The sequence below is a fragment of the Canis lupus genome, chromosome 3 (genome assembly GCF_048164855.1).
Source record: "Canis lupus baileyi chromosome 3, mCanLup2.hap1, whole genome shotgun sequence".
NCBI classification, from domain to species: domain Eukaryota; kingdom Metazoa; phylum Chordata; class Mammalia; order Carnivora; family Canidae; genus Canis; species Canis lupus.
The window spans coordinates 32503395-32529299 of record NC_132840.1 but is presented as its reverse complement, the minus strand read 5'-3'; the positions used below and the strand labels follow the sequence as shown (position 1 = coordinate 32529299).

At 56.9% G+C, this 25905-nt stretch overlaps 2 protein-coding genes and 1 long non-coding RNA gene across 5 annotated transcripts; 1 reads left to right on the top strand and 2 right to left on the bottom strand.

The window, feature by feature from the left end:
* Positions 1 to 3837: 3837 nt before the first annotated feature.
* Positions 3838 to 8809, bottom strand: C1QTNF12 (C1q and TNF related 12). The gene is made up of 8 exons (XM_072820168.1): positions 8096 to 8809; positions 5758 to 5874; positions 5567 to 5678; positions 5323 to 5474; positions 4765 to 4873; positions 4495 to 4585; positions 4227 to 4305; positions 3838 to 4035 (listed from the first exon to the last, which is right to left on the bottom strand). The coding sequence occupies exons 1-8, from the start codon at positions 8612 to 8614 to the stop codon at positions 3937 to 3939; spliced, it is 1278 nt and encodes a 425-aa protein (XP_072676269.1). The 5' UTR covers positions 8615 to 8809; the 3' UTR covers positions 3838 to 3936.
* Positions 3884 to 12330, top strand: LOC140630287 (uncharacterized). 2 transcript variants are annotated; one of them, XR_012028065.1, is made up of 3 exons: positions 3884 to 3982; positions 4775 to 4984; positions 10701 to 12330. It is a non-coding gene; the product is annotated as an uncharacterized lncRNA (long non-coding RNA). The 2 variants fall into 2 exon arrangements; XR_012028063.1 differs by lacking the exons at positions 3884 to 3982; positions 4775 to 4984 and adding an exon at positions 5199 to 5489.
* UBE2J2 (ubiquitin conjugating enzyme E2 J2) lies at positions 12093 to 25784 on the bottom strand. Of its 2 annotated transcripts, none has more exons than XM_072820169.1 (7): positions 25620 to 25784; positions 21347 to 21477; positions 18804 to 18844; positions 13905 to 14007; positions 13688 to 13826; positions 13274 to 13354; positions 12093 to 12747 (listed from the first exon to the last, which is right to left on the bottom strand). In XM_072820169.1, exons 2-7 carry the CDS (start codon positions 21475 to 21477, stop codon positions 12463 to 12465), a joined length of 780 nt encoding a protein of 259 aa, XP_072676270.1. In that variant the 5' UTR covers positions 25620 to 25784; the 3' UTR covers positions 12093 to 12462. The 2 variants fall into 2 exon arrangements, with proteins under 2 accessions (XP_072676270.1, XP_072676271.1); XM_072820170.1 differs by lacking the exon at positions 25620 to 25784 and adding an exon at positions 25340 to 25520.
* Between the last annotated feature and the right edge of the window lie 121 nt (positions 25785 to 25905).

Here is a 25905-nt window from a genome sequence, read left to right as displayed (position 1 = left end):
CTGAGCAGCCTGGAAGGGCCGCAAGAGCAGGTGGGGGTCCCTCCTACCCTCGAAGCCGCCCCAGGTGTGTGTGTGTGACATGCCGGCTGTTGCAAAACTGAAGTTATCACACCAGAGGAACCCATGAGTCATTGCCCCGAAGCAGGGGCTGCACCCCAAACCCTCCCAAACAAAGGCCTTTTGTCCCCAAGCAGCCCCCCCCCCCCCCGCCAGCCCCAGGCCAGACCCGCCTGTGCACACCATCAGACTCGCAAGAGAGCAGACTTACTGGTGGCAGCAGCAGGCACAGGCTTGGGTCAGGTGTGTGTTCTCGACACCCAGACATGCTGCCGTGACCCAGCTGCAGGGTCTGGGCCCTGGGACACCCTGGGATGCTGAAGGCCTCAGCTCGGGTCAGCTCAGGTGCCCCAAGCTAGAGCCCCAGTACCTGGCTGACCTGGGGTAGGACCCTGAAGGCATGGAGAACTCAGAGCCCAGAGGGTACACTGGCCAAGACCAATCAGTGAGCAAGACCCCAGGTATGCAGCACCCCGCACCCCTTCCCCAGTCCCAGTCAGATCAGTGCTCTGTGTGCAGAAAAGCGACCTCAGGGGAGTTAAGGCTCCCTGCTGCCCCCCCGTGAGCTTCTGCCCCAGGATGGTGTACTGGAGCTTCTCCTTGGGGGTGAGGAACTCAGAGTTCCAGCCACCAGGTCCTGGACACCTGCCCTGTGTTTGCTCCCAAGGATCCTGGCAATTCTTGCTAAACAAAGAAAGTCCTGGTCCCAGGGCAGAGACAGAGGAGACACAGAGACTCACCCCATGCATGTCACACAGAGATACTCAGGGACACTGCAGCCCCACCACTCCAGGTCAGAGACACTGTCACAGCCACCAGGACAACGGGTCGGTACAAGGAGCCTGGGTACATGCAGACCCAAGAAGAGAAATACACAGGCTTCCAGGCCAAGTCTCAGTCCCTGGCCCAGGTCACAGGAGTCAGGATGTCTGGTGTGCAGGGAGGAACCTGACTGGGGATAGGGAGCCGGCCCCAGAACAGCCCCCTTACCAGCCCTAGGCCCACACTGAGGGAGCAAAGTCAGACCCAGAGCTGGGCCCTGGCCACAAAAGGCCAGCCCGCCTGGCCACAGGCTATCATCCACATGTCTTGCAGGTACCCCAGGGCCCAGGCCGGGGAGGGATGGGCTTCTGCAAGCTTCACCCCTGCGCTGTCCCATCCCTCAGCCCCACAGAGAGTCATGGGAAGAGGGGACAGGCAACCTTCCCGCTCACAGCCAGGAGCCCCCACTCTGCCCCTCTAGGTTCGTGCCATGCACCTGGGGTGTGGCCTGGCTCCTAAGCTAGTGGTTGCTCCTGGACCCCCACGGAGGACTTTCTATCTGTCCTGACACCCACATTCCTGTCCGCATTCAAACCAGACGGCACGCCAAGGGTCTGGAAGGGCTGGGCTGTGACCCAACATCAAGATGCCCCCTGCCCCAGTTTCCCAAGGCCCCAAGACCAGAGCTGTGGCAGCGCAGGGCCAGAGGATACTGGGGCACACCCCTTCCCAGGAGCACCCAACCTGCACAGCTGGCCCTGAGCCCTGCCTAGCCAGCCCCAGAGTCAGAGGGAGATTCTGAGATGTGAGCCCTAGAAGAGGTCAGTGTGGTCAGCCCATTGCTTCCTGCTGCTCCCGGGCAGGGCTTGGGTCAAGGGTGACCCCAAGGTCATACGGAGCTGTGGGCCCACTCTGGCTCTGCCACCCCGAAGCCCAGCTATAAAACCAGAGAGGCCAGGCCTGGAGAAGAACCCCATCTCCCAGACTCTCGTACCCCTTGAATCATCTCCACAAATATCCAGGGCCCCGTAGGGGCTCCAGATACCTCCCTAGGCCTCAGGGAGCTTGGGGTGGGGGCCACAGAGCAGCCAGCTCCCACTGAAGCAGGCCCCAGAGCCAGCGATGTCTCCATTGGACAGAGGCTGTCTTTGCTTTCACCTACGGGCCTATACCTGGGCTCTGGAAGGCCCTGCCCCGGCCCCTCGCTCACACGGGGCTGGGGGGGTGCGGGGGTTAGTCTGGCTTGCGTCCTGGGGGACCAGGTTGAGCCTGGGGCCTGAGCCCTGGACCCCCGCCAGCTCATAACCCTGGACACTATACAGTAGCCCCCACGGACCATCCCAACCCCCCATAATTTCACTCCCACCCCCTCAGCGATAGAAGCTCAGCGGGACACAGAGCATTCCAGGGGGATTAGGTCTACGTGGTAACGGGGACCTCTGACTAGGGAGGTGAGAACAGGGAGACCAGACAGACCTGGAGGCAGGCGCAGTCAGGCGCCAGGACGAGCCCTGGCCACGCGCCCACCGTGGGCTTCCCAGGGCTGGCCTGCTCCATCCTTCTTGTCCCAGCCTCTCATCTGTCATCTCCTGTCACTCTCTGTGGGCCCTGGGCCCCATCCCTGGGTCTGGGTCTCCATCTCTGTCATCACAGCCCCCACAGCAGGTCTGGATCTAGTGAGACCTGCCCCCTCCTGGGCCTGACCAGGTAGAGGACTGGCTGGTGTTGAAGGACTGCAGGGAGCCCTCGGGCACAGCTGAGAATCTGCTGGGTGCTGGCCATCATGTCTCAGCATTCCCACCCCCTGTACCCTGGGGGAGCCTGTCTTCCGCTCTCTACAGGGTCTCAGGCATGGCCAGTGCCCACAGTCAAGCCCAGCACAGGGCCTCAAGGATGGGAAGGGGGGCCAGTGTCCCCTCCCAAGTTTCTGCCTCCCCTGTGCACATGTCCTCTCCCAACACACAGAAAGGCCCCCCGTGCCCCTGCCCCCCAAGCTGCCAGAATATCCCCACTCAGCATCCCCCCCTCCCCCTGCCCCTGACGCCACCCTGGGGCGACCAGGGAGAGAGGTGAGGACGGGTCATCGGCCAAGCCCGTGGTTGCCGCCAGCCCGGCACCAGTGCTCTCCTGCCTCATTACTCAGCGGGCTGCAGGGAGGGTCCCTCCCGGGCAAGTGCTCCCCCCAGTCCCGCTCCCCCAGGGCCTTCAGAGTCCCCAAGGGGCAGGGCTGGCCCTCAGCCTCTAATAGCTTCCTGCCCTGCTTCCCGTCTGGAGCATGTAGGCAGGCCCCAGAGCCCAGGCCCTCCCCCTGCCCCTGCCCTCCCCCTGCCCAGCCCTGCTCAGCCTTGGAAAGGGGGCTTCAGGCCCTGCTGCTGCAGAGCCAGGCCCCACCCCCAGCCCCCAGGCATCTGCCGAGGGCCCAGGTGCCAACCCAAGATGGTATCTCGGCAGCTCTGCAGAGGCCCGGACATCCCAACACCAATTTACATTCTTTGGTCTGGGTTTGCTGGAGCCAAAACAGGGTGGGGGTTGGGGGCTCCAAGTACACACAGAACCTGCAGGCCGGACTCGGTCACCCCGCCTGGGGTCTGCGGCTGCCCGGTGTGGCAGCCACCAAGGTGAAGCGGGGTGCGGTAAGGTGCCCTCCCAGCCTAGGAGCGGACAGCCCCGGGCCCTGCCCCACTCATGAGCACTCAGCTCAGCTGGGGGTGGGCAGGAACGCCTTCTGGGTCACATGTGGCATTGGCAGCCTGCACACCCCCCCCCGGGACAAGGCCTTCCCAAGAGCTCCCCACCTTGCCCTCTGCACCCCAGACAGGCACAGAATGGGGTGTCTGGCCGCCATCTGACTCACCAACCTTGAGGACTTCCAGTGCCCCAGGATGAGGACTCTGGGCCCCTGGCCCCACAGGTGTCATAGGCTGCTGCCCTCAAGACTGGACATGAGGCCACTAGTCCTTCCAGGGCCATACCCCCACCCCACCCCTATGATGACACAGTGACTAGGTGACAGGGGGGCTGAAAGCTCTTTATTGCTGTGAGCATAGGTTTAACAGTCAACACAGTAAACAGTGGGGACAGGAGGGACAGTCACACTTCCAGCCCCTGGCATGGCCCTCACATGCCCAGGAGAAGGCCGGAGAAGCTGGAGCCACTCTGGATGGTGAGGCTTGTCCCGGAGCCATTGTCCACAAAGACGGAGGCATACTGTCCAGCCTGTAGACACCCCACATTGGACATCACCACCCACAGTCCCCACCTGCCCAGGGGGCAGCATCTGGACGAATGAAGCTCGAGCCCCACCAGGCAGCAGCCACCCCCAGGGTCTATCCACTCTGCACTGGGCAGTGCAGGCCCGAGACTCCAGTCCTAGGAGCTCTGCTCAGCAACCCAGCCCACGGCCTCACCTGCAGCTGCAGCAGCCCCTCCACATGCAGGGTGAAGACCCTGGCACGGCTCTCCAGGCCTGAGATGGCCACCAGGGACCTGGAGACAGTGCCCCAGGGTAGGGGTGAGGGTACCGCTGCCTGTGAGGCCAGGACCCCACCAGGTTCACAGGCAGCTCTGTGTTTGGAGTAGCCCCTTCCCTGTCTACGGGTGGGACAGTCCAGCCCTGGGCACCACCCCTGCAGCCCCCATAGCATCAAGGATGCCCCCAAGGAAGACAAGACTCACGCGTGTCGGTGACAGAGGGACTCGATGCAGACGAGCACCCGTACTGTGTCCCGAGCCCGCAGTCGCATCCTGCCCTGCATCTCCCTGTGGTCTGTGGAGACAGGCCTAGCCTGCAGCAGCCCCCAGGGAGCACAGAGCAGAGGGGGCAGGGGCCAGGCCCTGGGGCACACCACCAAGTACAGGCCCAGGAGCAGCTGAAGGCTGTGAGCAGGTGGGCCCCAAGCAATCCCCCCCAGTGGGATCTGCAAGGGGACCCAGGCCCCCACTCACCCACATGCAGGCTGGCAGAAAACTGGAAGATGGCAGTCATTGGAGCTGTGAACCGGCCGGAGGCCAGGCTCAAGCCAGACCCCCGCAGGAAGGCGCCCTGGGCAGCGGGCTGGAGGGATAGCAGGTGAACAGCCGGCTACAGGGCCTGGGCCCTCATCTCGCACATCCACCCTGGGGGAGGCGTCTGTGACCAACAGCCGCCACCCCAAGCAGACCCCAGGTGGGCAGGACAAGGGCAGAGGGTCACGGGCTCCTGGCCCTAAGGGATGGATGAACCCTCCAGAGCCCTCACCAGAGAGGGCATCCTGGCTCCTGAGCACCTTGCACCCCATCTATATTTGTGGCACACAGGACCTGCTAACCCTGACCCAGATGACCTCCCCCAGGTGCCCCCTGTGTGTCTGTGCTGGGTGGCCACCCCAGGCCAACTGTGAACCCTGCCCAGCAGTGGGGAGCCTACTCAGCACCTTGCCCACTCCCACTTCCCCTGCTGGCAGGTGAGGAGGGCCTCCAGCAGACGCCCCCAGGACACCAGGGCTCATCCCCACGCCCACTCACGGCCTGGAAGCCATGCAGTTCTACCAGCGTCTTCTCCTCCACCACCATGGGGCCCTTCAGTACACAGTGGAAGGCCTCTGCCACCAGCTGCCGACCTGTCCCCTCGGGCAGCAATGAGCCCAACAGCCCCAAGAACCGGCGCTCGGTAGCCTCTGGTGGGGGAAAGGGTGAGGACAGCATCTTGGGACCAGGGTGGAATCACCCCCAAGGCCTAGGCGGCAAGAGTCTGGGACAGGGGTCTCACCTTTCAGCATCTCCTGAAACTCTCGCAGCAGGGCCTCCTGGGTGATTGCAGCCCCGGGAGGTCCTGGGGGCCCCGGGGGCCCGGGGGGCCCGGGGGGTCCAGAGAGACCTCGCTGGAGGGAGGCAGGAGGAAGTGAGGGCCCCAGTGGGACCACAGCCACCCCTACCCTGGGTGCAGACCCTGGGGCTCACCGACTTCTGGTCCCGGCCCCGGCACCGTTTCTTTGAGGCCACGTCATCTGGCCGCCGGACGAAGTTCAGCCATGTCATGTGTGCATCTGAGAACTCAGACCCCAGGGCCTCAGGTGGCTGCAGGAACAGGGGACAGGGGACAGGGCTAGTGTTCCGGCTACTGGGCCCCGATGAGCCCTGCCCTACTGCCCTCAGCGGAGAGTGGGGAACCTCAGGGCCCAGGCAGGACTTAGAACACTCACAAGAAACATGGCAACAGGGCACTGCAGGCTACCCCTGGGGACCAAGACCAGGACACACAGGGCAAGGGCTTAGGTCCTTTGTGGAAGCCAGGACCTGCCATCCAAGGACCTTGGTTTGGGTTCTGTATTGGAGCGACCATGTCCCCTCCCACCACGCTGAGTTCCCGAGCAGACAGGCACACCCATGCACACCGGGGGCAACCCCGCAAGTCCCAACAGGGACCTGCCCTGGCTGGGGGCACAGTAAAGAGCAGAAGCAAGTTTCCTGGGAGGCTTCTCAAGAGCCTCAGAGACACCCAAGCCGGGGAGAGGAGAGACCCAGGCCCGGCTTTGTGCTGGGCATCAGGTGTGAGAGCTGGCAGCCTTGGCCCTCCCGCCAGCCCTGCTCCTCAGGCCGCAGGGAGGGCCCCTGGCTGGGAGGGGCAGAGCAAGCTGCCCAATACCATGTCCCCCTCCACCCTTCAATCACCCTCTCCTCGGCCCAGTTTCTGCCTAGAGCTGGCAGGACAGGCAGGAGCACCCTAAACCCCAAAGTCAAAGGAGAACCTCACCCTAAGGAAGGGGGCATGGGCTGGGGACAATCTGCCTTCTCTGAGGAAGGCTGCAGGCCAGGCTCCCACAGGACACTCACAAAACGGCTGAGAGAGCCACCAGCACGGCCGCCCTCAGAGAGCTGTCCCGGCAGGGCGGACTGAGAGGCCCCGACTCAGGGGTCCAGCCTGGCAGTCAGCCCTCAATCCCTCCCACAGTACGAGCCAGGTTTCTAGGACGGCCGGGGCTTCCCAGTATACCCCCAGACAGGCCTCTATCCCAGGGTGGGGTGTGGGAGGGGCAGGCAGGGGGGGTGCCTCCCAACCCTGATCTGGGCCCCACCCAGAGAGGAGAGAGAAGCCAAGAACGTTTGAATATCCCGGCTCCTCACATATCTGATACCTGCCTGACCCCCTGCCTGCCATCCACCCCGGCCACGAATGAGGAACGCAGGAGCCTTAACAGACAAGTCCATTAGTGGTCTAGGAGCCAAGGGCCACAGGTGCAAGGGCAGGTCGGAGATGAGCCCACAGCTAGCAGGAAGAACAGGACTCCCGGTGTCGGGGCACATGTCCTATGGCAGCCCCCCGCCCCCCCACCCCACGGACACCAGGGGTCCCAGTGTCTGGAGCACATGTCACAGTGCAGTCCCCGGCCCCCCCTTCCCCCCACCGCATGAAACCACTCCTGGAATAGAGATTTGCCTGCTTGTCCCCAGACTAACCGATGCCTGCCCCCAGAAGCTGCTAGTAGCCCACTTGGCTCTGGCTGGCCCAAAGACTCCCTCTCCTCAGCCTGCCCATCTGGAAAATGGGGCCTCAGGCTCCAACGGGCGCGTGGGCTGAGAGCAGCCAGGCTGGCCGCCACAGAGACGCCCTTAGGAGGTGGGAGGCCAGGATCAAAGGCGTGAGGGCCTAGGGGGTGGGGGACCTGCCTCAGCATCTGCCTCTCCCTTTCCAGGCCTCGGCTCCCAGGTGGGCAGCTGCACGAAGCCACCAGGCCTGTGCTTCTGGGGTTGGCTCCAAGACCTACTCTGGAGAGACTTGGCTCGAGAGGGTGGAGGGGAACCCAGGGGCAGACTGAGGCCAGAGACCATCTGGGGTGCTCACTACACAGTGGCAGTCAGGGCAAGGACCTCCAGGAAGCACAGAGTCCAGGCTAACCTCGGCCTCTCAGGCCACTCAAGTTGAGGGGTACCTGGATCCCCAACAAAGGTCTAGAGCTCCCCCCACCCATTCCTGAATTAGCAGCTACACGGAATGGCAGCAGACTGCTAGAAGCAGGTAGGACCTGGAGCTTCAGAGGGTTCAGTGCAGCCCCTCTGGGAAGGCCTCCTTCCCCCTCCCCTTCCCCTAGCTAGGGGTGTGGGGGGCACCCAGTGGCTGCTCCAAGACCAGCTGCTGCAAATCCTGCCCAAAGCCCCACTCCACCAAGACAGGATGGAGAGACCTGGAGAGCCAGACAGGGCAGAGACTGCAAGTAGGGGGACAGCTGAGAACCAGGGGCCCCCTGAAGCCTACAAGTGCATGCACACCCGTACCCACATGCAACCAGCCCGCACGTACCTTGGGGGAGCCCAGCAGCCCCTCGCGGTTGGATGTGGTGGCGGTGGGCTCAGTGCGCTGGCTGGGCTGCCGTGGCCTCTTGGGTTCCCGCCGCGCCCCAACACCCCCAAAGAGCATAAGCTGCAGCCAGAGGAGGGCCACGACAGCGGCTGCGCAAACCCAGTGCATGGCGCCTGGTGGCTCCAGACCTTGGTGGTGGCTCAGCGCTGTGAGGAGGGACACCCAGGTGTGCTCATGGGGGCGGCAGTGCAGCTGGCACTCAAAGCCCACATGCGGGGACTCGAGCCCAGGGGCCGCCTGGCTTCCCCCGCTGCATGTGCAGGCAGGGCGAACACCACGATGGGCAGACGACACGGGACACAGCAGGTGAAGACGTGCTCCTGCTCCAGAGGGCCAAAGGGCCAGAGGGCCAGGGCCGCTGCCGCCGCCTCCCCTCACACGCAGTGCCCTGGCTGCCCGAGAGCGCGCTGCGAGATAAACCCTCCCCTCCTCCCCAAAGCTCCAAGGGGGAGGGCTCATGCTCTGCTGATCTGCCAGCCTGGGGGCGTGGACGGGGTGTCAGGCTGCTTCAGGGGCTGCACCTCCCCCAGGCACTCCCTACTTTCGGAAACAGCTCCCACCCTTCCCCAGGAGGGTCATCTCACCCTGTAAACTGTTAAGGCGAATTCACTCCACCCGTCTCCCAGCTAAGCTCCTGGCACCTCACATCCAACCCCTTCAGGGTGGTGGCCCAGGCAGCCCAAGGGTAGTGACAAACTCCCATGGGACCAACAGCCCCAGCTGCCCTTCCTATGTATGACCTACCTCACTCGGGGTCCCCTCCCTCTGACACAGGTCCCCCCGACCCCACCCCCAGGCCCTGGTGATGCCTAGAGGCCAATTCAGACCCAGCTCCTGAGAAAGGCAGGACCCAGGAAGCAGGACAGCTGACCTACTGGTCTCCCAGCCTTGCCCTGGCCTAGGTGACCCTGGGCACTGGCTCTCCACTAGGGGCAAGCATGGCTACCCAGGGGAAGGACTGACCCTGTAGAAAGGAATGGTGGGTGGCCTGGCCAAAGTTGCTGGAGTCCTCCTCTCCCCTTTTCTTGGGGCACAAAAGAAACGCTGGGGAGTGCCCTCACCTAGCCAGGCCTCTTGGCTTCCTGCTATCCTGAGCCAGCAGGGGAAAGGGAGAGGAGTCCCCAGGCCTTGAGCTCTGGAGCTCAGCACAAGGGTGAGCCCTGCCTGGGTAGCTGTTTCCAGCCCGAGGAGAGGGAGCACAAGATTCCCCCCAGCTGGACCTGAGAAACAGTGAGCGGGTCCCAGGAAGAGTTAGGGCCTTCCTTAACCACCTCCACACTGCAGGCAACAGGATGGCCGGGGCCAGCTCAAGCCAACAAAGCCTGGCAGACTCATTGGCCACATGGCAGGGGCCCAAGTGGGCCCACAGCTGCCCCTCGGCAGATGAGACTTGGAATGGCCAAGGCTAGCCCCCGTGGGAGCCACTGCTCGCAGTCTAGCCTAGAGGAAGGCAGAGCACACTGGTCCTGGTGGCAGTGTAAGGGTCCCCTGGGCACTCTTCAATTTCCAGATGTCTGCTAGGAATGATGAAAGCAGACCCCAGCCCCAGACCACGTCCACAGTTGGCAAGTAGAGGCAGAGCTGCCCCACAGACAAGCCTGGTGGGAAGATGTGAGGAGTGTGTCTCCAGGGTCAGGGAGAGGTGGTCACCTCACAGGCCAGTGATGGTGAACCCTGCACTTGCTGTTGAAGCCTTGGCCCTTCTGGGTGTCCAGCTGGTAAGCCAGCTCTCAACGCCTGGGTCGTGAAGGGTGCCACAATGCAGAGGACCCACTTTTGCCCTGCCCGCCTGGAAGCCTAAATATGACCTGCACGCCCAAACCCTGCTCACCCCAGCCACCTGGACAATAAGCAGGAAGCAGGAGCCAGTCCCCTGGCCCATTGGTTCCTGAGTCTCAGTCCATGCTTTGCAGGGGATGCTGCCCCCCCGGGGCTCAGCGTCAGTGGCCCCTCCCCGACATCCCATGGGTCCTCCTGGGGCCCAGCACCGTGAGCACAGGAGCTGCTTGGAAACCACCAAGGAGACCCTGTTCTCCAGTGCTCCCCGCCCTGCTGTTGCAGATACCAACTGGCCCTGAGGAGGGTTCAAGGCAGCGGCCGGTCCTCCATACCCACAGCCACAACCCAGGGCATCATTCCCACAGCAGCCTGCCCCCATGATGCCCCGGGCACAGAGGGGGCCACTGCAGGCTCAGACCCAGACCACACAGCTGCATTTGCACCTTCAGGTCTCAGACTTGAGCCTGGGGAAGCTTCGTGGGGCAGAAATGCTGTGGAGACCCTTGGCCAAGACCATGTCCCATGCCTCCAGGACTGCTTCTCCTGGGTCCATGCAGCATCAGTTTCAGCAGAGGCCTGCATCCAGGGGTTCACCTGGGCCAACTACTGGGGCACACATGTTCCACGGGTGGTGGCGGCCTGAGGAGGCCCAACTGCCCTCCACCAGGAACCCCTCTAGGGACAGCAGTGGGGACATCATGGGGTCAGACATACAGACCCAAACAACAAGCTCATTTAACTTTTTTTCACTTTTATTTATTTTAAGCAATCTCTACACCCAACGTGGGGCTCAAACCCACAACCACGAGATGAAGAGTCGCCTGCTCTTCCAACTGGGCCAGCCAGGCACCCCAAGGTCATCTTTTACCTCGGGTCACTTCAGATAGCACGCCACCTTGGACACTGGGTGAATGCTCTGTACAGCACGGATCTATTTCTACCGCTGACAAAGAGTTTTTAATAGTTGAGATTTCACATACGGCGAGAAAACCCACATTAAGTAAAATATTTGCTAAGTAATCTGCCTCTTGAAAACCGCAGGAAACACTAAGTGTTTGGGTCAGATACCAGCTGTGGACTGAGGCAAGGCCTGGACCAGCACGGCAGTGTGGCACTGCCCCAGGGCCCACAGCTCATCACGAGGCGCCTCCACACTGCACAGTAGCTCCAGCCCGTCACAGGCCATGCTGCTGGCCAGCCCACAGGCTAGCCTGTCAACCGCCTGAGACGGACATGGGTTTCCAATAGAGACAAAGCACAGCATTCAGGAACAAAGATATAATGGAAGATGTTGTTCACAAGAGTGAGTTAAATACACACAGTGGTAAATTATAGAGCAATTTTAAATAAACTGATCAAAAACCAAAGAATGTTGAAGACGTACAAGTGCATGGCTGCACTTGAAGCCCTATGGCCCTGGAGTGAGATCAGAGCACCTCAGCCTGGGACTCGCACACACACCACTTTCAAATGATGTGCAAGTGAAATCATCAGCCAGGTGCTTGATGGGAGCCGTATACAGCCCACCGGCCCGTCACTTCCTGTGATGCCCGAGCCGTGTGGGGTCTTCTAGGGAAGAGCCCATACTGGACATGGATGGATCAGCTGTGAAAAGGAACGTGTGAGCCCATCTACAGGGTGAACCACAGATCTGGACCAAGGGTGAGGGAGCCCCAAGGTGCACAGAACCTGCCTGTCAGGTGCTGACCCCCCACAGGGCTGCCGGGACCTTCCTGTGGGCATGAAGGGCATCCGCCTACAGCATCTGGGAAGCCAGAGGTGGCAGTGGGGACCCTGCCTGGCAGGGCTGTGGAGGGAAGTGGGGGGAGGGAAAACCACCTCAGGATCACACAGGACAAGGTGGCTCTTCAGGGGAAGGATGCCACCTTGTGGCCAGCCAGCAAGCAGATGCTGAACTTCAACCTCAGCAAAATGAAGAACCACGTTCCTAGGAGGGACCGCTTCTTCCCAAGCGGACACAAGCACATTTCAAATGCTGAGGCTGAACACCACATCTCCCGGACCCCGCCTGTGTCTGTCCTTGGCCCCCCTTGGGCCCCATGGCGGGCCCCCTGTCCCTGCCAACTGGGTGCAGCTGTGGGAACTGCCCCTGCCTGGTGAGCCAGGGCTCCAGTGGACCAAGAATGCACGCAGAATATGTGATAATCGAGTTTTGTATTTGTAAGTGACCAAATCTAATAAAATGAAAAACAGGTTTACTAAAACAGGTCCAAAAGACGATACAGGAGATAAGCTATAAAACCAAAGCGTGAAGCCCCTCCTCGACACCCAAGCTCCATGGTCCCCAACAGACCCCAGAGCGAGGTCAGGGAGCTGAGGATCTTGCATCTCCTCTAAATCCAAATTACACACTTTGGTTTTGTTTTCCTTTTCAAGGTTTTTAAAAAGCTAACCCCAGGAGTCAGGCAGGTCCACCCTGCGCTCGGCGGCACGTCCAGCCAGCCCATGGCAAGCTTGGGCCCAGTGTCCCTCGTTTTTGATCACTTCTGCTGGCCACGGCATATGGCTCACTCCTGCGCTATGCTTCTCAGCACATACTTGACCGTGTAGGCAAAGGCTGCAAACCCAACTATAACAAACAAGTTCGCCAGGGCGCCGCCCAGGAGTCCGTGGTGCCGGTTGGCCTGCTGGAGCCCTGCAAGGTGCGGCCCAGCCCCTGGTGCATGCCCATTGAGGAGCTGAAGCCCATTCTGACCATGGTGTGTTTCCCCATCTGGAACCACATCTGGTAAGGGGAGAGCCTGGGGTCGGCTACTGAGTTCGTCTTGGGCTTTCTGTTTTTGTTTGATTTCCTAAAATAAAAACAGAGAAACAGGGATTGGTCTAAACTAACAAGTTCCTTCAGGACTAGGAAGAGTCCCAAGATCCACCAGGAGCATGTGCTCAATCCCAACAGCCACTCTCAGAGGTGGGGACTGCTGCTTGTACAGAGACTTGTCACAATCACCAAACCTGCACCTCCCCGGCCCTTGACAGAGTGGGCCCAAGTGACATGGGATCACCATGGCTTGCACCTTAGGGCAGCCCCCTGGCCCCAGACCAAGAGCAGGGTCCATGCCAGTCCCCCATGGCATGCAGTCCACCTGAGGCGCTCCAGGCCCTGACATCCAAGTCCTCCCAGCCCCTGAGCACCTTGAGGAGGGGCCTAGGCTGCCCACACCAGTCAGCCCCACACACATGCATATGGGCACAGGTGCACTCTGTGCTGAGCATCTGCAGCACAGGGACACACAAGAGCACTGTCTTCTCTCTGGAAGATTTGAATCTGAAAGTGCTTCCAACAAGGAGGGAGCAAGACTGCTCGCTTCTGTTCCTTACCTCCACGACTTCAGGGAATAATTCACAAAAAACTTTGTCTTTCAAATTAAATGTTAAACTTTGTGCAGCCAGTTGTCTTTTCTAGGAAAAAAGAGAATAGAAATATCAGCCCAAAAACTAATTTCAATTCTTCTGAATCCTAAAGACTATTTTATCCTCAAAAGCTGCTATCCTATCGTTGAGAGCACTCAATAAGCTTTCTCTTCACAACAAACTAATTTAGTCTTATTAAGGCTTATCTTACCAGTACCATCAATTAATAACATTAGACTTGATTCCTACTTAAACACTGGGGAAATAAAAACCAGTTCACAAGGACTGCCTGCCCCTCCCAAGACCCCAGAGGAAGCTCGGCCCACCCTTCCCACTGCTGAAAGGAACTGCCAACATGCAACCATGCTCTCCAGCCCTCACCGTGAAGTCCGACGTCTCTATGCTGCCCAGGGTGGGGCCTTTCTCCACCATGAAGCTAAGGAGCCCAGTCAGTATGGTGGAGACAGACCAGGCAGGGTTCCACGTGTCTGGATGGAAATCCGTGATGGAAAGACACAGCCTGAAAAAGAGGGACCCACTCAATATAGCACACCCCCAGCCTGACCACACTCACACTTGAGAAGCAGAAATGCCTTACCTCGTATTGCACTTAAATCTTCCATTGGGCGTTATCATATAAATACTAGGAGGTTTAAAAGGAAATTCTCTGGGAAAAACTAGTTTTCCGTGGTAATAGCCACCTGTATCAAAACAGAGAAGGAGCCTTGTTACAGTCCAAAGCACAACTCCTGTAGGGGCAAACCCCTTGCACTTAGCCCCATTCCAGCCTCCAGGCTAGCGTCCCACCCCACATGGTCTCCCCTATCTCTGTGCCCACCTGCTAGCCACCAGGAACACAAGAGTCTTGCTGAAGGTCTCACTGGGGGCTCATGACCACAAATTAGGAGTGGCCCTTGCCCTGCATGACTAATGCTCAACCATCCTGTGCCCTCTCACTGAGAGTAGAACATCAGAAGAGAAGCTGCACCAGGTCCCTTGCTGGCCCCCTCCTGCCCTCCTCTACAGCATGTCAGCTGAGGTCACCCCTCTTCAGACCCGCTCTCTCCTGCACTACTCATTTCTTCTCCTCCACCAAACTACATCCAGCAGCTAGCAAAACTGCTATCATTTCTCCCACTTTAAATAAACCAAAAAACAAAACTCTGACTGCCACTCCCACCAACTCCAGACAGTTGCTCACTCTCCTTTATGGAACATCCCTGGAGAATCTTGTCCAAGTCTGCCCTGACAAGCTCTTCCTCCCACCCTGGTCCTCAACCCTGACATTGACATCAGCAGACCTCCCCACTGTGGCATTCCTGGCCCTGTCTCCTTGAGCCCCACCCTGGCATGGTGCCATCCCCATCCTACCCCCCTAAGTGCTGGCCACTGACTGGCTCCTCCGGTGCTCCCCCTGACCACTCCCACTTCTGGGTTCTCACAGCCTCCCGTGACACGGGGGTACAACCCACGGATGGACCAAGAGAGAACACTGCCCAGATAGGTCCAAGACAGAATTTCACTTATTTCCCCTCAAACAGCAACTCTACCCTCTTAGCCATTCAGACTAAAATCTAGGAGGCCTCATTGCCACCCCAGCTCCCTGCCAGTCTCCACCACCATTTCACACCTAACTCCATCAGCAAATCCTGTTGGCCGCACCTTCAACACTTTGGGAGACCTTGCTAATCTCACGGCCTTCACTCCTACCCGCTCACCTCCCACTCCTGCTGTCCTGAACCTACCTGAAGCCTCACACCCTCCTCTCAGGGCTGCACTGGGAGCCTGCTGGATATGCAGACCTTTGGGCAGACCACAGGCAGGCTAAGTGGAACACACACTGACAGGATACCCAGCGACATGTGCATATGCATGACTGCTCAGTGAGGCTTCACGAGCTGCCTTGACCTCCACCTGGGCTCCCTGCTGTCCCCTGCACCCTTGGTGTGGTCCCACCTCAAGAATTGGGACACACTAGTCCCAAAGCACCACACATCTCTGCTCCAATGCCACTCTTGGGTAGGACCACCCCACCACCTCATATGGGCTTCCCACCAGACCCCTGGCCACCTCACATGGGTACTATCTTCTACCCCAAGCTCTGCCCGTAGTGGAGGGATGACATGAGCTAGTAGTGTCCCTTGTAAGGCCAACCCAAACAGGCAGACAAGTCCACCAGTGAGTAACTAACACTATAAATGATTCTTGGGGCACACTCACTCAAAATCACAAGAAAACCCAAATTGGAAAATAATCAAGGGATACAAACAGGTGCTCTTCCCAGGAGGAAGCAGGAACAGCCAAAGTGCACTTGAACCAGTTGGCTCAGTACTACATAGGAAATGGCTGCCATGTGTAGCTCAGTGGAGGGTAGTGGAAGGCAGACACCGCCTCATTGCCTGAGTGTGAACCTGCAGGCTCCTGAGGAAACCTGCCAGGAAAAGGGAATTCTCAATACTTGCACTGACCCAGCAACTCTACCTCTTGTCATCTACTGGAAGAATGTGAGGTGAAAACCTCCCAGCGAGGGAAGGGCTCTGTGCAGGAGCCAAGCACAGGCAACCACACAGGGAGCAAATACCTCTCAGCGCAAACTGGAGAAGCAAGCACTCCTCCCCATTTAGGTGAGGACCTTCAAGGGGAGATGATGAATTCTGGGAGGATCTGTACTAGATGGGCCAGGAAGGTACATCCTAAAAGGTGAAGAGGCAAGGCAGGGGACCTGAGAGGATGGAGCCTCACCCAGAGGTCAAGTCCTCAGGGAGCACAGGGAAGCATGTCTCCCATGGCAACAACTCCCACATCCTTCCTTCCAAGTGTCCACAGAACAACGAGCACAGCCTTGGTAAAGCCCTAGGCAGAGAAACTACAGAGAGCACTATGGCCCTGGAAGGAGGCCAGGGAGAACAGTGCCCAGCATGATGCTGCATGTCAGTGCCGCACTTCCTCCACTGAACTGCTTTTGCAAATAAGGGAGTGGGGGTGGGGGGAGACCTCCATTGGCCACAGCTGTGCTGGACTGTTCCTGGTTCTCTACTCTGTTCCACTGACCTGCATTCCCACATTCCCTCCTGTCTGCTCACTGAAGCTACATAAGTCTTAAAATCAGGCAGAGAGACTCCTCCCACTTTATTCTTGTTTTAACTATTCTAGATTCTCTTCCCTTCCGTGTAAGTTTTAGAACAAAAATCTTAGAATAAGTTTGTGTATGTCTACAAAAAAAACCTTTGTTAGGACTTTGACAGAATTGTGTAAAATCTATAGATCAAGGAAGGGAGAATCTTTAGCAACACTTGTACTAGCAGGAAACTATTTCTGAGCTGTTAGGATCGGTGTGCCTGGAGCAGACCAGGAGTAACCTGGCTATGGAGTCCAGAGCAAAGACAGGGTCAGTGGACAACCAATGCGGAGTCAACCAGACATGCACAGGTAGAGGAGCCATGAGAGACTGAGAAGGAAGAGTCAGAACATCCAGAAGTCAGGGGAGCACCAAGTGAGGAGGAAGCTAGAGTCAACACCATCCAGTTCCACAGAGCCCCAGACACTGAGGTCTGAGATCTGCCCCTTGGATCCCTCTAGAATCAAAGTGGTCAGCAGAAGGCAAGGCTGCAGGCTGCAGAGTGGAGGAGGGGATGGGCAGAGACAAAGGGGAAGAATTAGGTACTGAGGTGGGCAGTGAGAGGAGGAGAGGCAGAGGAGGGGAAAGAGGAAGAGAGAAGGAGGAGCAGCAGCAGCAGGAAAAGTTCTGTCTCTGAAGGGAATCTTGAGGCAGCCTGAGGACCAGAACCAGCAGAGAAATTGAGTACCAGACACAAGGAAGCATTATGACAGCATTAGGTCTGGAAAGAGGGCACAGTGCCTCTTTCTGCAAAGTCAGGAGACCCCATGCAGGCAGGGTGTGGGTGAATGGGGTTCTCCTGCACCCCCAGCCCTGCACAGCTTCACTCCAGGCCTGCCCTCTCCTCTCCCAGCTAACTGCACCCTGTCCAGGTTCATTTCCCACAGCAACAAGCCTGGTTACAAAATTAATAAGTGTTCACTACTTATTTGGAAAATACTAAAACTACAAAAAATAAACTTAAAAATCAGGCACAGGAGATCCCTGGGTGGCTCAGTGGTTTAGCCTTCCGCCCAAGGCATAATGCTGGAGACCTGGGATCAAGTCCCATATCAGGTTTCCTGCATGGAGCCTGTTTCTCCCTCTGCCTGTGTCTCTGCCCCTCTCTCTCTGTGTCTCTCATGAATGAATAAATAAAATCTTTAAAAGAAAAAAAAAAAAAAACAGCACAATGCCCCTTGTGAGAGAGAACATGTAGTCTTAACAAGCATTTTAACATGATCTGTACAGACAGCCCTGAAGCCTGTTTTCTTTTTTTTAATTTTTATTTATTTATGATAGTCTCTCACACACACACACACACACACACACACACACACACACACAGAGAGGCAGAGACATAGGCAGAGGGAGAAGCAGGCTCCATGCACCAGGAGCCCGACGTGGGATTCGATCCCGGGTCTCCAGGATCGCGCCCTGGGCCAAAGGCAGGTGCTAAACCGCTGCGCCACCCAGGGATCCCTGAAGCCTGTTTTCTGATGTATTTCTAGGAAGCTCACTTCAAGACCATGAAGCCCACGCCATGGCTGGGCATTCAGAGTCCCCAACATAATACTAACATACCCACCCTAAGACAGGCTTCTGCATCTGTTTCCCCAGAACAGGGACTCCTGCACCCAAGAAGAGTTCTCAGAAAGCTAGTGATACATATGCCAAATGTTCTCCAGCAGCTGGACTGTTTTCCAGTGAAATCTTACGCAAAACCCCCATGTCAAGGTAGATGTCACCCAAAGTGAGGACTGCGCACCTGGCCACAGCTCTGCCCTGGGCCTGCCCTGTCATGGCTCATCTCCCAACCTGGCCTACACCCTAAAGCTGGCATCAGGCTCCCTGAGGACCTCCGACTCGCTGATCTAATCCCAGGTCTACGTTGTAAGACACCAGAGGACCCTGGGTGGCATCACCAGATCAGCCTCAGCAGCAGTTAGGAGAGCAGAGGTGCCAGCTGACCCAGAGCAGATCCTGCATCCTCCCTAAGCCTCAGTACCCCATCCACAAAGGGGCCCACCACTTAGCTCAGAGGGCTCAGCAGAGTGAGTACCCAAAAAACACATCTTTTCTCTGACAATACTCATGTTGGTCTAAACAAACCCTAGGAGAAACTGGCCGCACTGTACTGCTCACCAGGCCTGTCTTCCAGCTCTGATCCCACTGAAGTCAGTAGCTGGGTCAACTCTGAGGTTCCAGAGAGCCCCTGAAGACAGCACAATGGCAACACCAAACACTTCTAGGATTTGGAGAAACACCAGGATGGATTCCAAGGAAGTCCAACCTCACTGATGCACATCCCAAATAGAGCATAATTCACAAATACAAAGGGCTTGATGGGAGAGGTATATTCAAATAGCAAATAGCCCCTTGTTCCTCTCAAAGACTTACCTTCATAAGGGGTCATCTCTGGGCCTCGGACCACATAGTGCCTGAGGGAGAGAAGAAAATCAGCTGGCTCTGGGGATGGCAAATTCTCCAAATTCTGAGTCACTTCAAGGCTGGGGTTGGTAGGATCCAGCCAAAACTAGACATTCACAAACATTCAGTAGGTGAACTTGTACTACAGATGGTTTAGCCACTTTGTAACAGAATCTTAGAAACTGTTTCTCCCAGTTTTCCCACAAAGTACTTTTGTGTCCAAGATGCAAGAAACAAATCCTCTCTAATCATTGCAGTCACCTGAAAAATTTTTGATGTTAATTTCACATACTTTCTTGAGGTGTACTTGGAAACTTGCATTCTTCATTCAGTATGCCCAAACATCATGAAGTAGGTGAAGCAGGGAGCAGCTGGTGACAGGAGGGGGGCTCTGTGTCCCCAGTCTGTCAAGGTTCTGGGAGAGCCAGGCATGACCTCAGAGCAGCTATCCTCCAGCAGGAGGAACAGGGACAGCCCATGACCATCACAGAAGTCCTCACACACAGCCCAAGCCCAGGTGGGGCCCACGTGCCTCAGACAAAAAGCAGCACCCAGACACCACTTTCCCGTGCAAATCAAGAGCTTCAGTTCTATGTCAAGAAGTGTTTGGACTTAAGGATTTTCAAACAAAACAGAAAAGCACAAAAGAGAAAGTAGAACCAACCAGAAATGCAAGACCAGACACTAACGCCTCTTCCCACAAACACCATTTTAATGCTGTGGACCATACATCACCTATCTGCTAGCTGATACATTTTACTCCAAAAACACTGCCATCCCATGTTGGCCGACCGGGAACAACTCTCAGAGCTAACCAAGCACATGACACACCCAGGAACATGGCCTTAATTTGTCACCTCCCAATTCCAGTGCCCAACTTGAGAACACTGCAAAGGGGCAGTGAGAGAGTACAGAGAGCCCAGCAGCCTGAGCATCAGAGCAAGGGATGGGCACCACTGACTCAGAGGCCATCCACAGCCTGACAGAAGAGCTTGTCCAACAGGCCTGACGTGGCTGTCCTCAGCCAGTTCTGGGGAGAGGGTCTCACCACCCCAACAGAGCCTAAATTCTTGGTGCTAAAAATAGGATTCATGCTGAAAGGAAGCCTACGTTCCTCCTGGGAGTCTGGAACACTGGGAGGTGCCAGGCAGAGGTGCCTACATGACCTGCTCCCACTGGAAATCCCGCACCCTAGGTCTCTAACAGGCTTCTCTGGTGGACAATACCTTACTTTTGTTGTCACACCAAGTCCTGTGAGTGCCCATGGGGATGGGAAGCTTGTGCCTGGTATCCTAGGGACCCTGCCCCCAGTGCCTTTTCCATTTGCTGATCTTGCTGTTTTTACACTGTACTAAATAAACCTTAGCAGCAGATCCTCCTTGTGAATGACTAAACCTGGGGACCTGAACTCATGGATAGGGAGAGGCTCCCCAGATAATGAGGATATCCCTGCATCTGCCAATCCTGTGTGTGGGGCCATGCTTGGTTTTCGTTGCTTGGGGGCAGGGAGAGTTCTGCTGTAACACTAAAGCCTCGTGCATACAAGGCCCACCTCACTTGCCATGGCTCTAAGCTGAGGGAGGTGGATCCAGAATCCCTGCACACCTGTCCAATCTGAAAAGTATTTCTTTGTAACTCAATTAAATCCATGTTCTCTGGATTTAAAAAATTAAAAATTAAAAAAATTAAAATCTTTAAAAAAAAAAACGGTTTTCTTTTTTTAGATGTGGACTCCACGCCCAATATGGGGCTTGAAGTCATGACCCTAAGATCCAGACCTGAGCTAAGATCAAGAGTCACTTAACCAACTGAGCCACTCAGGCACCCCTAAAACACACTTTTTAAGATCAAAACACAAAATACCTTTCAAACAGAAAATGCTTATTACCATTTCAGCCCTATGCTTTACTTCCCACAAAATCACCAACAAATCTCATAATGGCAGCATTTCTGTAGAAGCACATAGCCTACTAAGACCACACTTGAACACAGCCAAAGAATCACTACAAAATAAGTGTCTGTGAGGTACAGAACCTGCCATGTCAGCCCAAGGGCTGCCCAGGCTAGTGTCAGGTGCTGAAGTATTAGGACCGCTGACCCTCTGTCACAAACTCTCCAAGGCAGGAGAAACTACTTCACAGCACCAAGAGGCAAAGAGCAAGAGGAGAGTCTAGAAATGCAGTGTCCCCATCAACAACTGTGAGACCTCCAAACCCCAGAGCCTCGCCTATGGATCCCGCAGACCCAGCATCCCACCCCCACCCCAAAGGTATTCTCCATCACTCTCTCTCTCCAGCCCCAGCATGCAGGGGTTAAGGAAGACCCCATCATGGCCCAGGCTGACAGCCATTATGAACACAACCAGGGCATATCTGTAGGAATCAGTGTACTGGCATCTGGAAAAGGTTTAACACACCTTTCCCAATGCCAGGATGGGAGCACCAAGGCTACCCAACCAAGCCAGCAGAGAAACCAGGTGACAGTGTGGGGTGAATGGCAGTGCAGAGCCTTACCATTCAAGAATATTGGAAGGGAGGGGCTCAGCACAGATATAAGGTACCGGGTCCTTCTTAATTCGGAGATAGTCCTGTTTCAGCCGCTGGGTTGCTGTTGTTGGAGCTCTTTTATTGCTGTTGCTGCTCATCTATGAAAAACAAACATTTCTGTTTACAAAGAAACGAAAGACATGCCACTGCTTCCCTCACCCACAGATGGCTTCAGCAGTCCCACAACTTCTGCTTTCATTTCTGCAGCCCATCATCATGCACGGTTAATCCCAGCCACCCAGAACCCAGGCCTGCAGGTTGTCCTGACTTGCCCACCCACTCAGACGCCTGCAGGACTTGCAGATTCTCCTTTTCCGTCTGCCCTGCCACAACCTTCACTTATGTAATATCAGATGCAAAGATTAAACACACACACACACACACACAAAGCCTCATTCCTGTCCTCAAAGAACCTAAATGGAGAGAAAAACCTGATTTAAAGGGTTCTAAGTAGAGGTCTGCAGAAGCCAGCCTGGACCAGTGCTCCTGGGTGACTGGGGATCTCTCTACAACTCTGTGCAAACAAAACTTCTATACGACGGAAATTAGGATGCACCCCAAACCAACCGCCACCAAAAGCCTATTGTTAAACATTTTCCAACACATCTGCCACTGGTCAAAAGTGGATAGGAGGTACAGAGTAGCAGAGACAGGGTCTCTCTCTGAGACTGGAGAGAGGAGACGCTCAGAAGTCTGACACACATGCTGGGAAGAGGGAAAAGGAGTACCCTCCACACAGAAGGAGCTGCATCATGGGTCCAGGAAAGAGCGCTGGGCCAGTGTGTAAGGGGTCACAGAACCATAAGCAGAGATTGACAAGGCTGGCCAGGGAGGCAAGGCCAGGCAGTCAGGCAGCAGAGCAAAAAGTTTTTAGGCCCCAAGCCTTACAGGAGATCAGATTTTCTGTTAGATCACTTGGACGTGGGGCACCTGGGGGGTTCCACTGGCTAAGCGTCTAACCTTCAGCTCAGTTCATGATCCCAGGGTCCTGAGATCAAGCCCCAGGTCAGACTCCCTGCTCAGCGGGGAGTCTGCTTCTTCCTCTCCCTCTGCAACCCCTGCCAACCACTCATGCATGCACGCTCACCCATGCTTTCTCAAATAAGTTAACAAATAAAAATCTTTTTTTAAAAGGGAAGAAAAAAGATCACTTGGACAGTTCAGCGAAGGTCAAGTGGGACATGAGATGGCATAGGAGGACAGCACTGAAGGCTAAGGACCAGGAGCGAGGTCACAGCCTCACTCAGGAGGAGGAACGTGGCCTGGTTCAGGGGGCCCTGGGACACTTCAGCTATGCTCAGAGGCAGAGGGGAGGGATGGTGAGAGAGAAGATAGAGCACTGTCCCACCCTCACAGACATCAGAACAGCTCCAACTCGAACTGCTACATAAACTGAAGTTTCCCATAAGATGGCAAGGCAAAAAAGTTCTGCTGCTAAAAATAAAGTGTGAAAGTCACTGGTCTAAAATATGATAGAGACAGAGGACACGTAGGGGTACGCAGGAATGGAAAGGAGAAAGGAGCTTCCAGGCTACAGTGGTGGCAGATTGGAGCCATACCTGTCCTGCTCTCCTCCATGCTACTGACGCTGCCACTCAGCGATCTTAGCCCATCTTGCCACAGCACTGGACATCAGGGGTCAGGACCTCCACCCTGACCTCTGGCCTGCACAAACCAGAAGTGACTCCACCCCCACCTCCCACCATGATGCCTGCCTCTCCTCATCTCCACCTCGGAGCCTCTGCGTGCTCATTTCCCTAGCAACAGCCACAGCTCCCTCTGCTCCATCAGGTCAGAGGTCTGCGGACTCGTGCCCTCAGAGCACTAAACCCTTAAATGACAACCAGGACTCAGCGTGCTTACTCTACACCCCAGGGCCTGCAGAGCAGTCCTCCGCACACCACTGCCCAGCGCACTTCTTTGGGGCCCCTAAGTTTCAGAGCCTCTGTTCCCCTCCTCCTCCCGTTCCCACTCCACTTACCCTAATGCAGGGTCTCACTACTTCTCCCATTAACCATCACAACAGCCTTCCAACTGGCCTCCTAGTTTCTAGTCTCGCCCCATTTCTGTCCATCCTGTATACTTCAGTCAGATTAACTTTTTCCAGCCACAGTTCTGATCACAGCATTTCAAGATTCCCCCATAACCAAGCAAATAAACTTCAACACCTCCCCCTGCCTCTAAGCCCTCGACACAGGAGTCCCAGCTAGTCCTCCTAGTTCCCAACTCTCAAAACCCCTCCTTATCCTAACCATACAGCTGCTTCTCAACCTGGTTTCTACAGGCAGAAAAATCACTTAGGCCTTTTCTGGCCCAACTCAAAAGTGAAGTCCCTCAAAAGCCTCCCCGATTTCCCTAGTCAAATGCCTCCACCAGCCAGCCTCCTTGCTATCCAGCTCCACACCACGCAGGTGCCTGCCAGGCCCCGCAGAGATGCTGGTGAACTCACAGCAGGAACAGGCTGCGAACAGCCTGAGAAGGGAGTGCTTTCCCGCACAGTACTGCCCCCAAGCTCCTGGCCAAGCCAAGTGGGCCAGGTGGCTCACCTGGGAACAATACCTAATAACACAGCAACAACCCAAAAGCAGAACCACTACACCAGACTTGTTTAGTTTCTTTTAAATGGTCACCGTGAGGTTAACACTCTGCCATATGTAAAACAATTCAGTGGATAATTCAAATACCACTATGTTTGCACAGGCTGCATGCTTAATGAAGGTTACTGGACAGCTGCACAAAACTAAAGGGATCCTGCCTGGTCAGTCACAAACTTCTCTCTCCTTCTTACTCCCAAAGGCATGATCTTTAAAATCACATTCATGATCAACTACTCAGTTCATAAAAAAGAAAGGGCTCCCCACCGACCTCTCCTTTGCCTCACTCAGGGCCCCACAGCCTCTCCAGTCCACAGCATCTACACACACTATGAAGCAGGTCTCAAGTTCCTGCAAATCCCCACAGACAGGGCACACAGAGTAGGAGTCTGAAAGAAATAGAGTGCAGACATTTAAAACAAACAAACAGCATGAATAACCAATTTTCACATAGAGAAACTGAAAGAAAATAGCCTGAACCAACATCCCAGGGCAGGAGCCCCTTCAGCTTCCCATCGACACACTTGTCATGGGTCCAGCATCCATTCACCCTGCTCCTTTTCTCTCCACACATCTCTCCTTCTCCATGTAAGCGTAACTCAGTGACAGTGTGGCAAGAGACCTTGGCCTGACCAGTCACCAGGGCACGTGACACACTCAAGCCCACGACTTTCACGGAAGTTTCTCCTTTCTCCACCAGGATTGCTTCACAGTCTGGACAGACTCCCGGGGCTGATGGAGGCGTCCCCATCACCATTGGTGCACCTGCCTGAGCAGGGAGCTGCCACAGAGGTCAACACCTCCAAACAGTGCCGATGACCAACTGCAAGTCCTAGGCACCATGATCCGACCCTGCCTGACGGACACCGCAGGTTTTTCAACGAGGCCTCTTTCTACCAAAGCTAGACTACACCAAGTTCCCCTCACTGGGAATGGAAAGAGCAGCCCGCTCCTCTGCCGGGGGAGTTCCTGTGCACCTACCAGCGCTACTCCCCCCAGGCTGCGGCACTGCCTCTCTACCAGCTCTACGCCAGGCCTGAAAGAGGCCGGGGACCACAGTGGGATTAAATACAGACCAGCTAGTGGTACCGGCTGGAAAAAGAGCTAGAAGTGCACATGTGGCCGGACGTGGAGAGGGTGCAAGCGCCCTCAGTGCTGGAGCGCGGCCCGGGGCCCAAGCGGGGCCACCGACTGCGGCTTCCCACCCCAACCACCTGAATCTTCTATCGGCTGTTGGCCCAACAGGCCTCGCCCCGGGCACACTCACACCTGCCGGGATTCAGGGAACGAGCCGCCGGGCCTGAGGCGGCGGCGGGCTCAGGAGCAGCGCCCCCCCCCCCCCCCGACTCCGAGGACATTTACACACCAAGATCTACGCCGGCTCGTCCTGGAGGTGCCCGCAAGCGCGCCACTAGCCCGAGGCCTCTCCGCAGGAGCCCCAGCCGCGGGGCCAACCTCACCCCCACGCTGGCCGGAGGAGCACCCCGGCCCGGAGCCCCGGGCGCCCCGCCGTAACCGACCTCCGGTTCCGCGCACGGAGGCTCCAGGCCAGGGCCGCTCGAGCGGCGGGGCGGGCGGAGACGAGCCTGGCAGCGGCCCCGTGCCCTCCGCGCGAACCGGCTCTGGCGGGGCGGGCGCGCGCTCACCTCTCCCCGTCGCCGCGCGTGGGCCGCCGCCGCGCTCAGGCTCGCCGTGGTCGAGGCCGGAGCAGGGAAGGAAGAGCCTCACCGCGCCGGGACCGAGGCCACCGCACCACCGCAGCGCCGCCACCGCCTCAGCTTGCAAGATGGCCGTTCCCCGGGCGGGGGAGGCTGAGCCCCGCTTCCGATTCCGGTGCGCCGCGCTCGGGGGCGGCCGCTCTAGCCGGCCGGGCGGACGTCGCCTGCGTCTCGCCGCCACATCCTGCCCCTCTCGGCCGGAATCGCCCGCGCG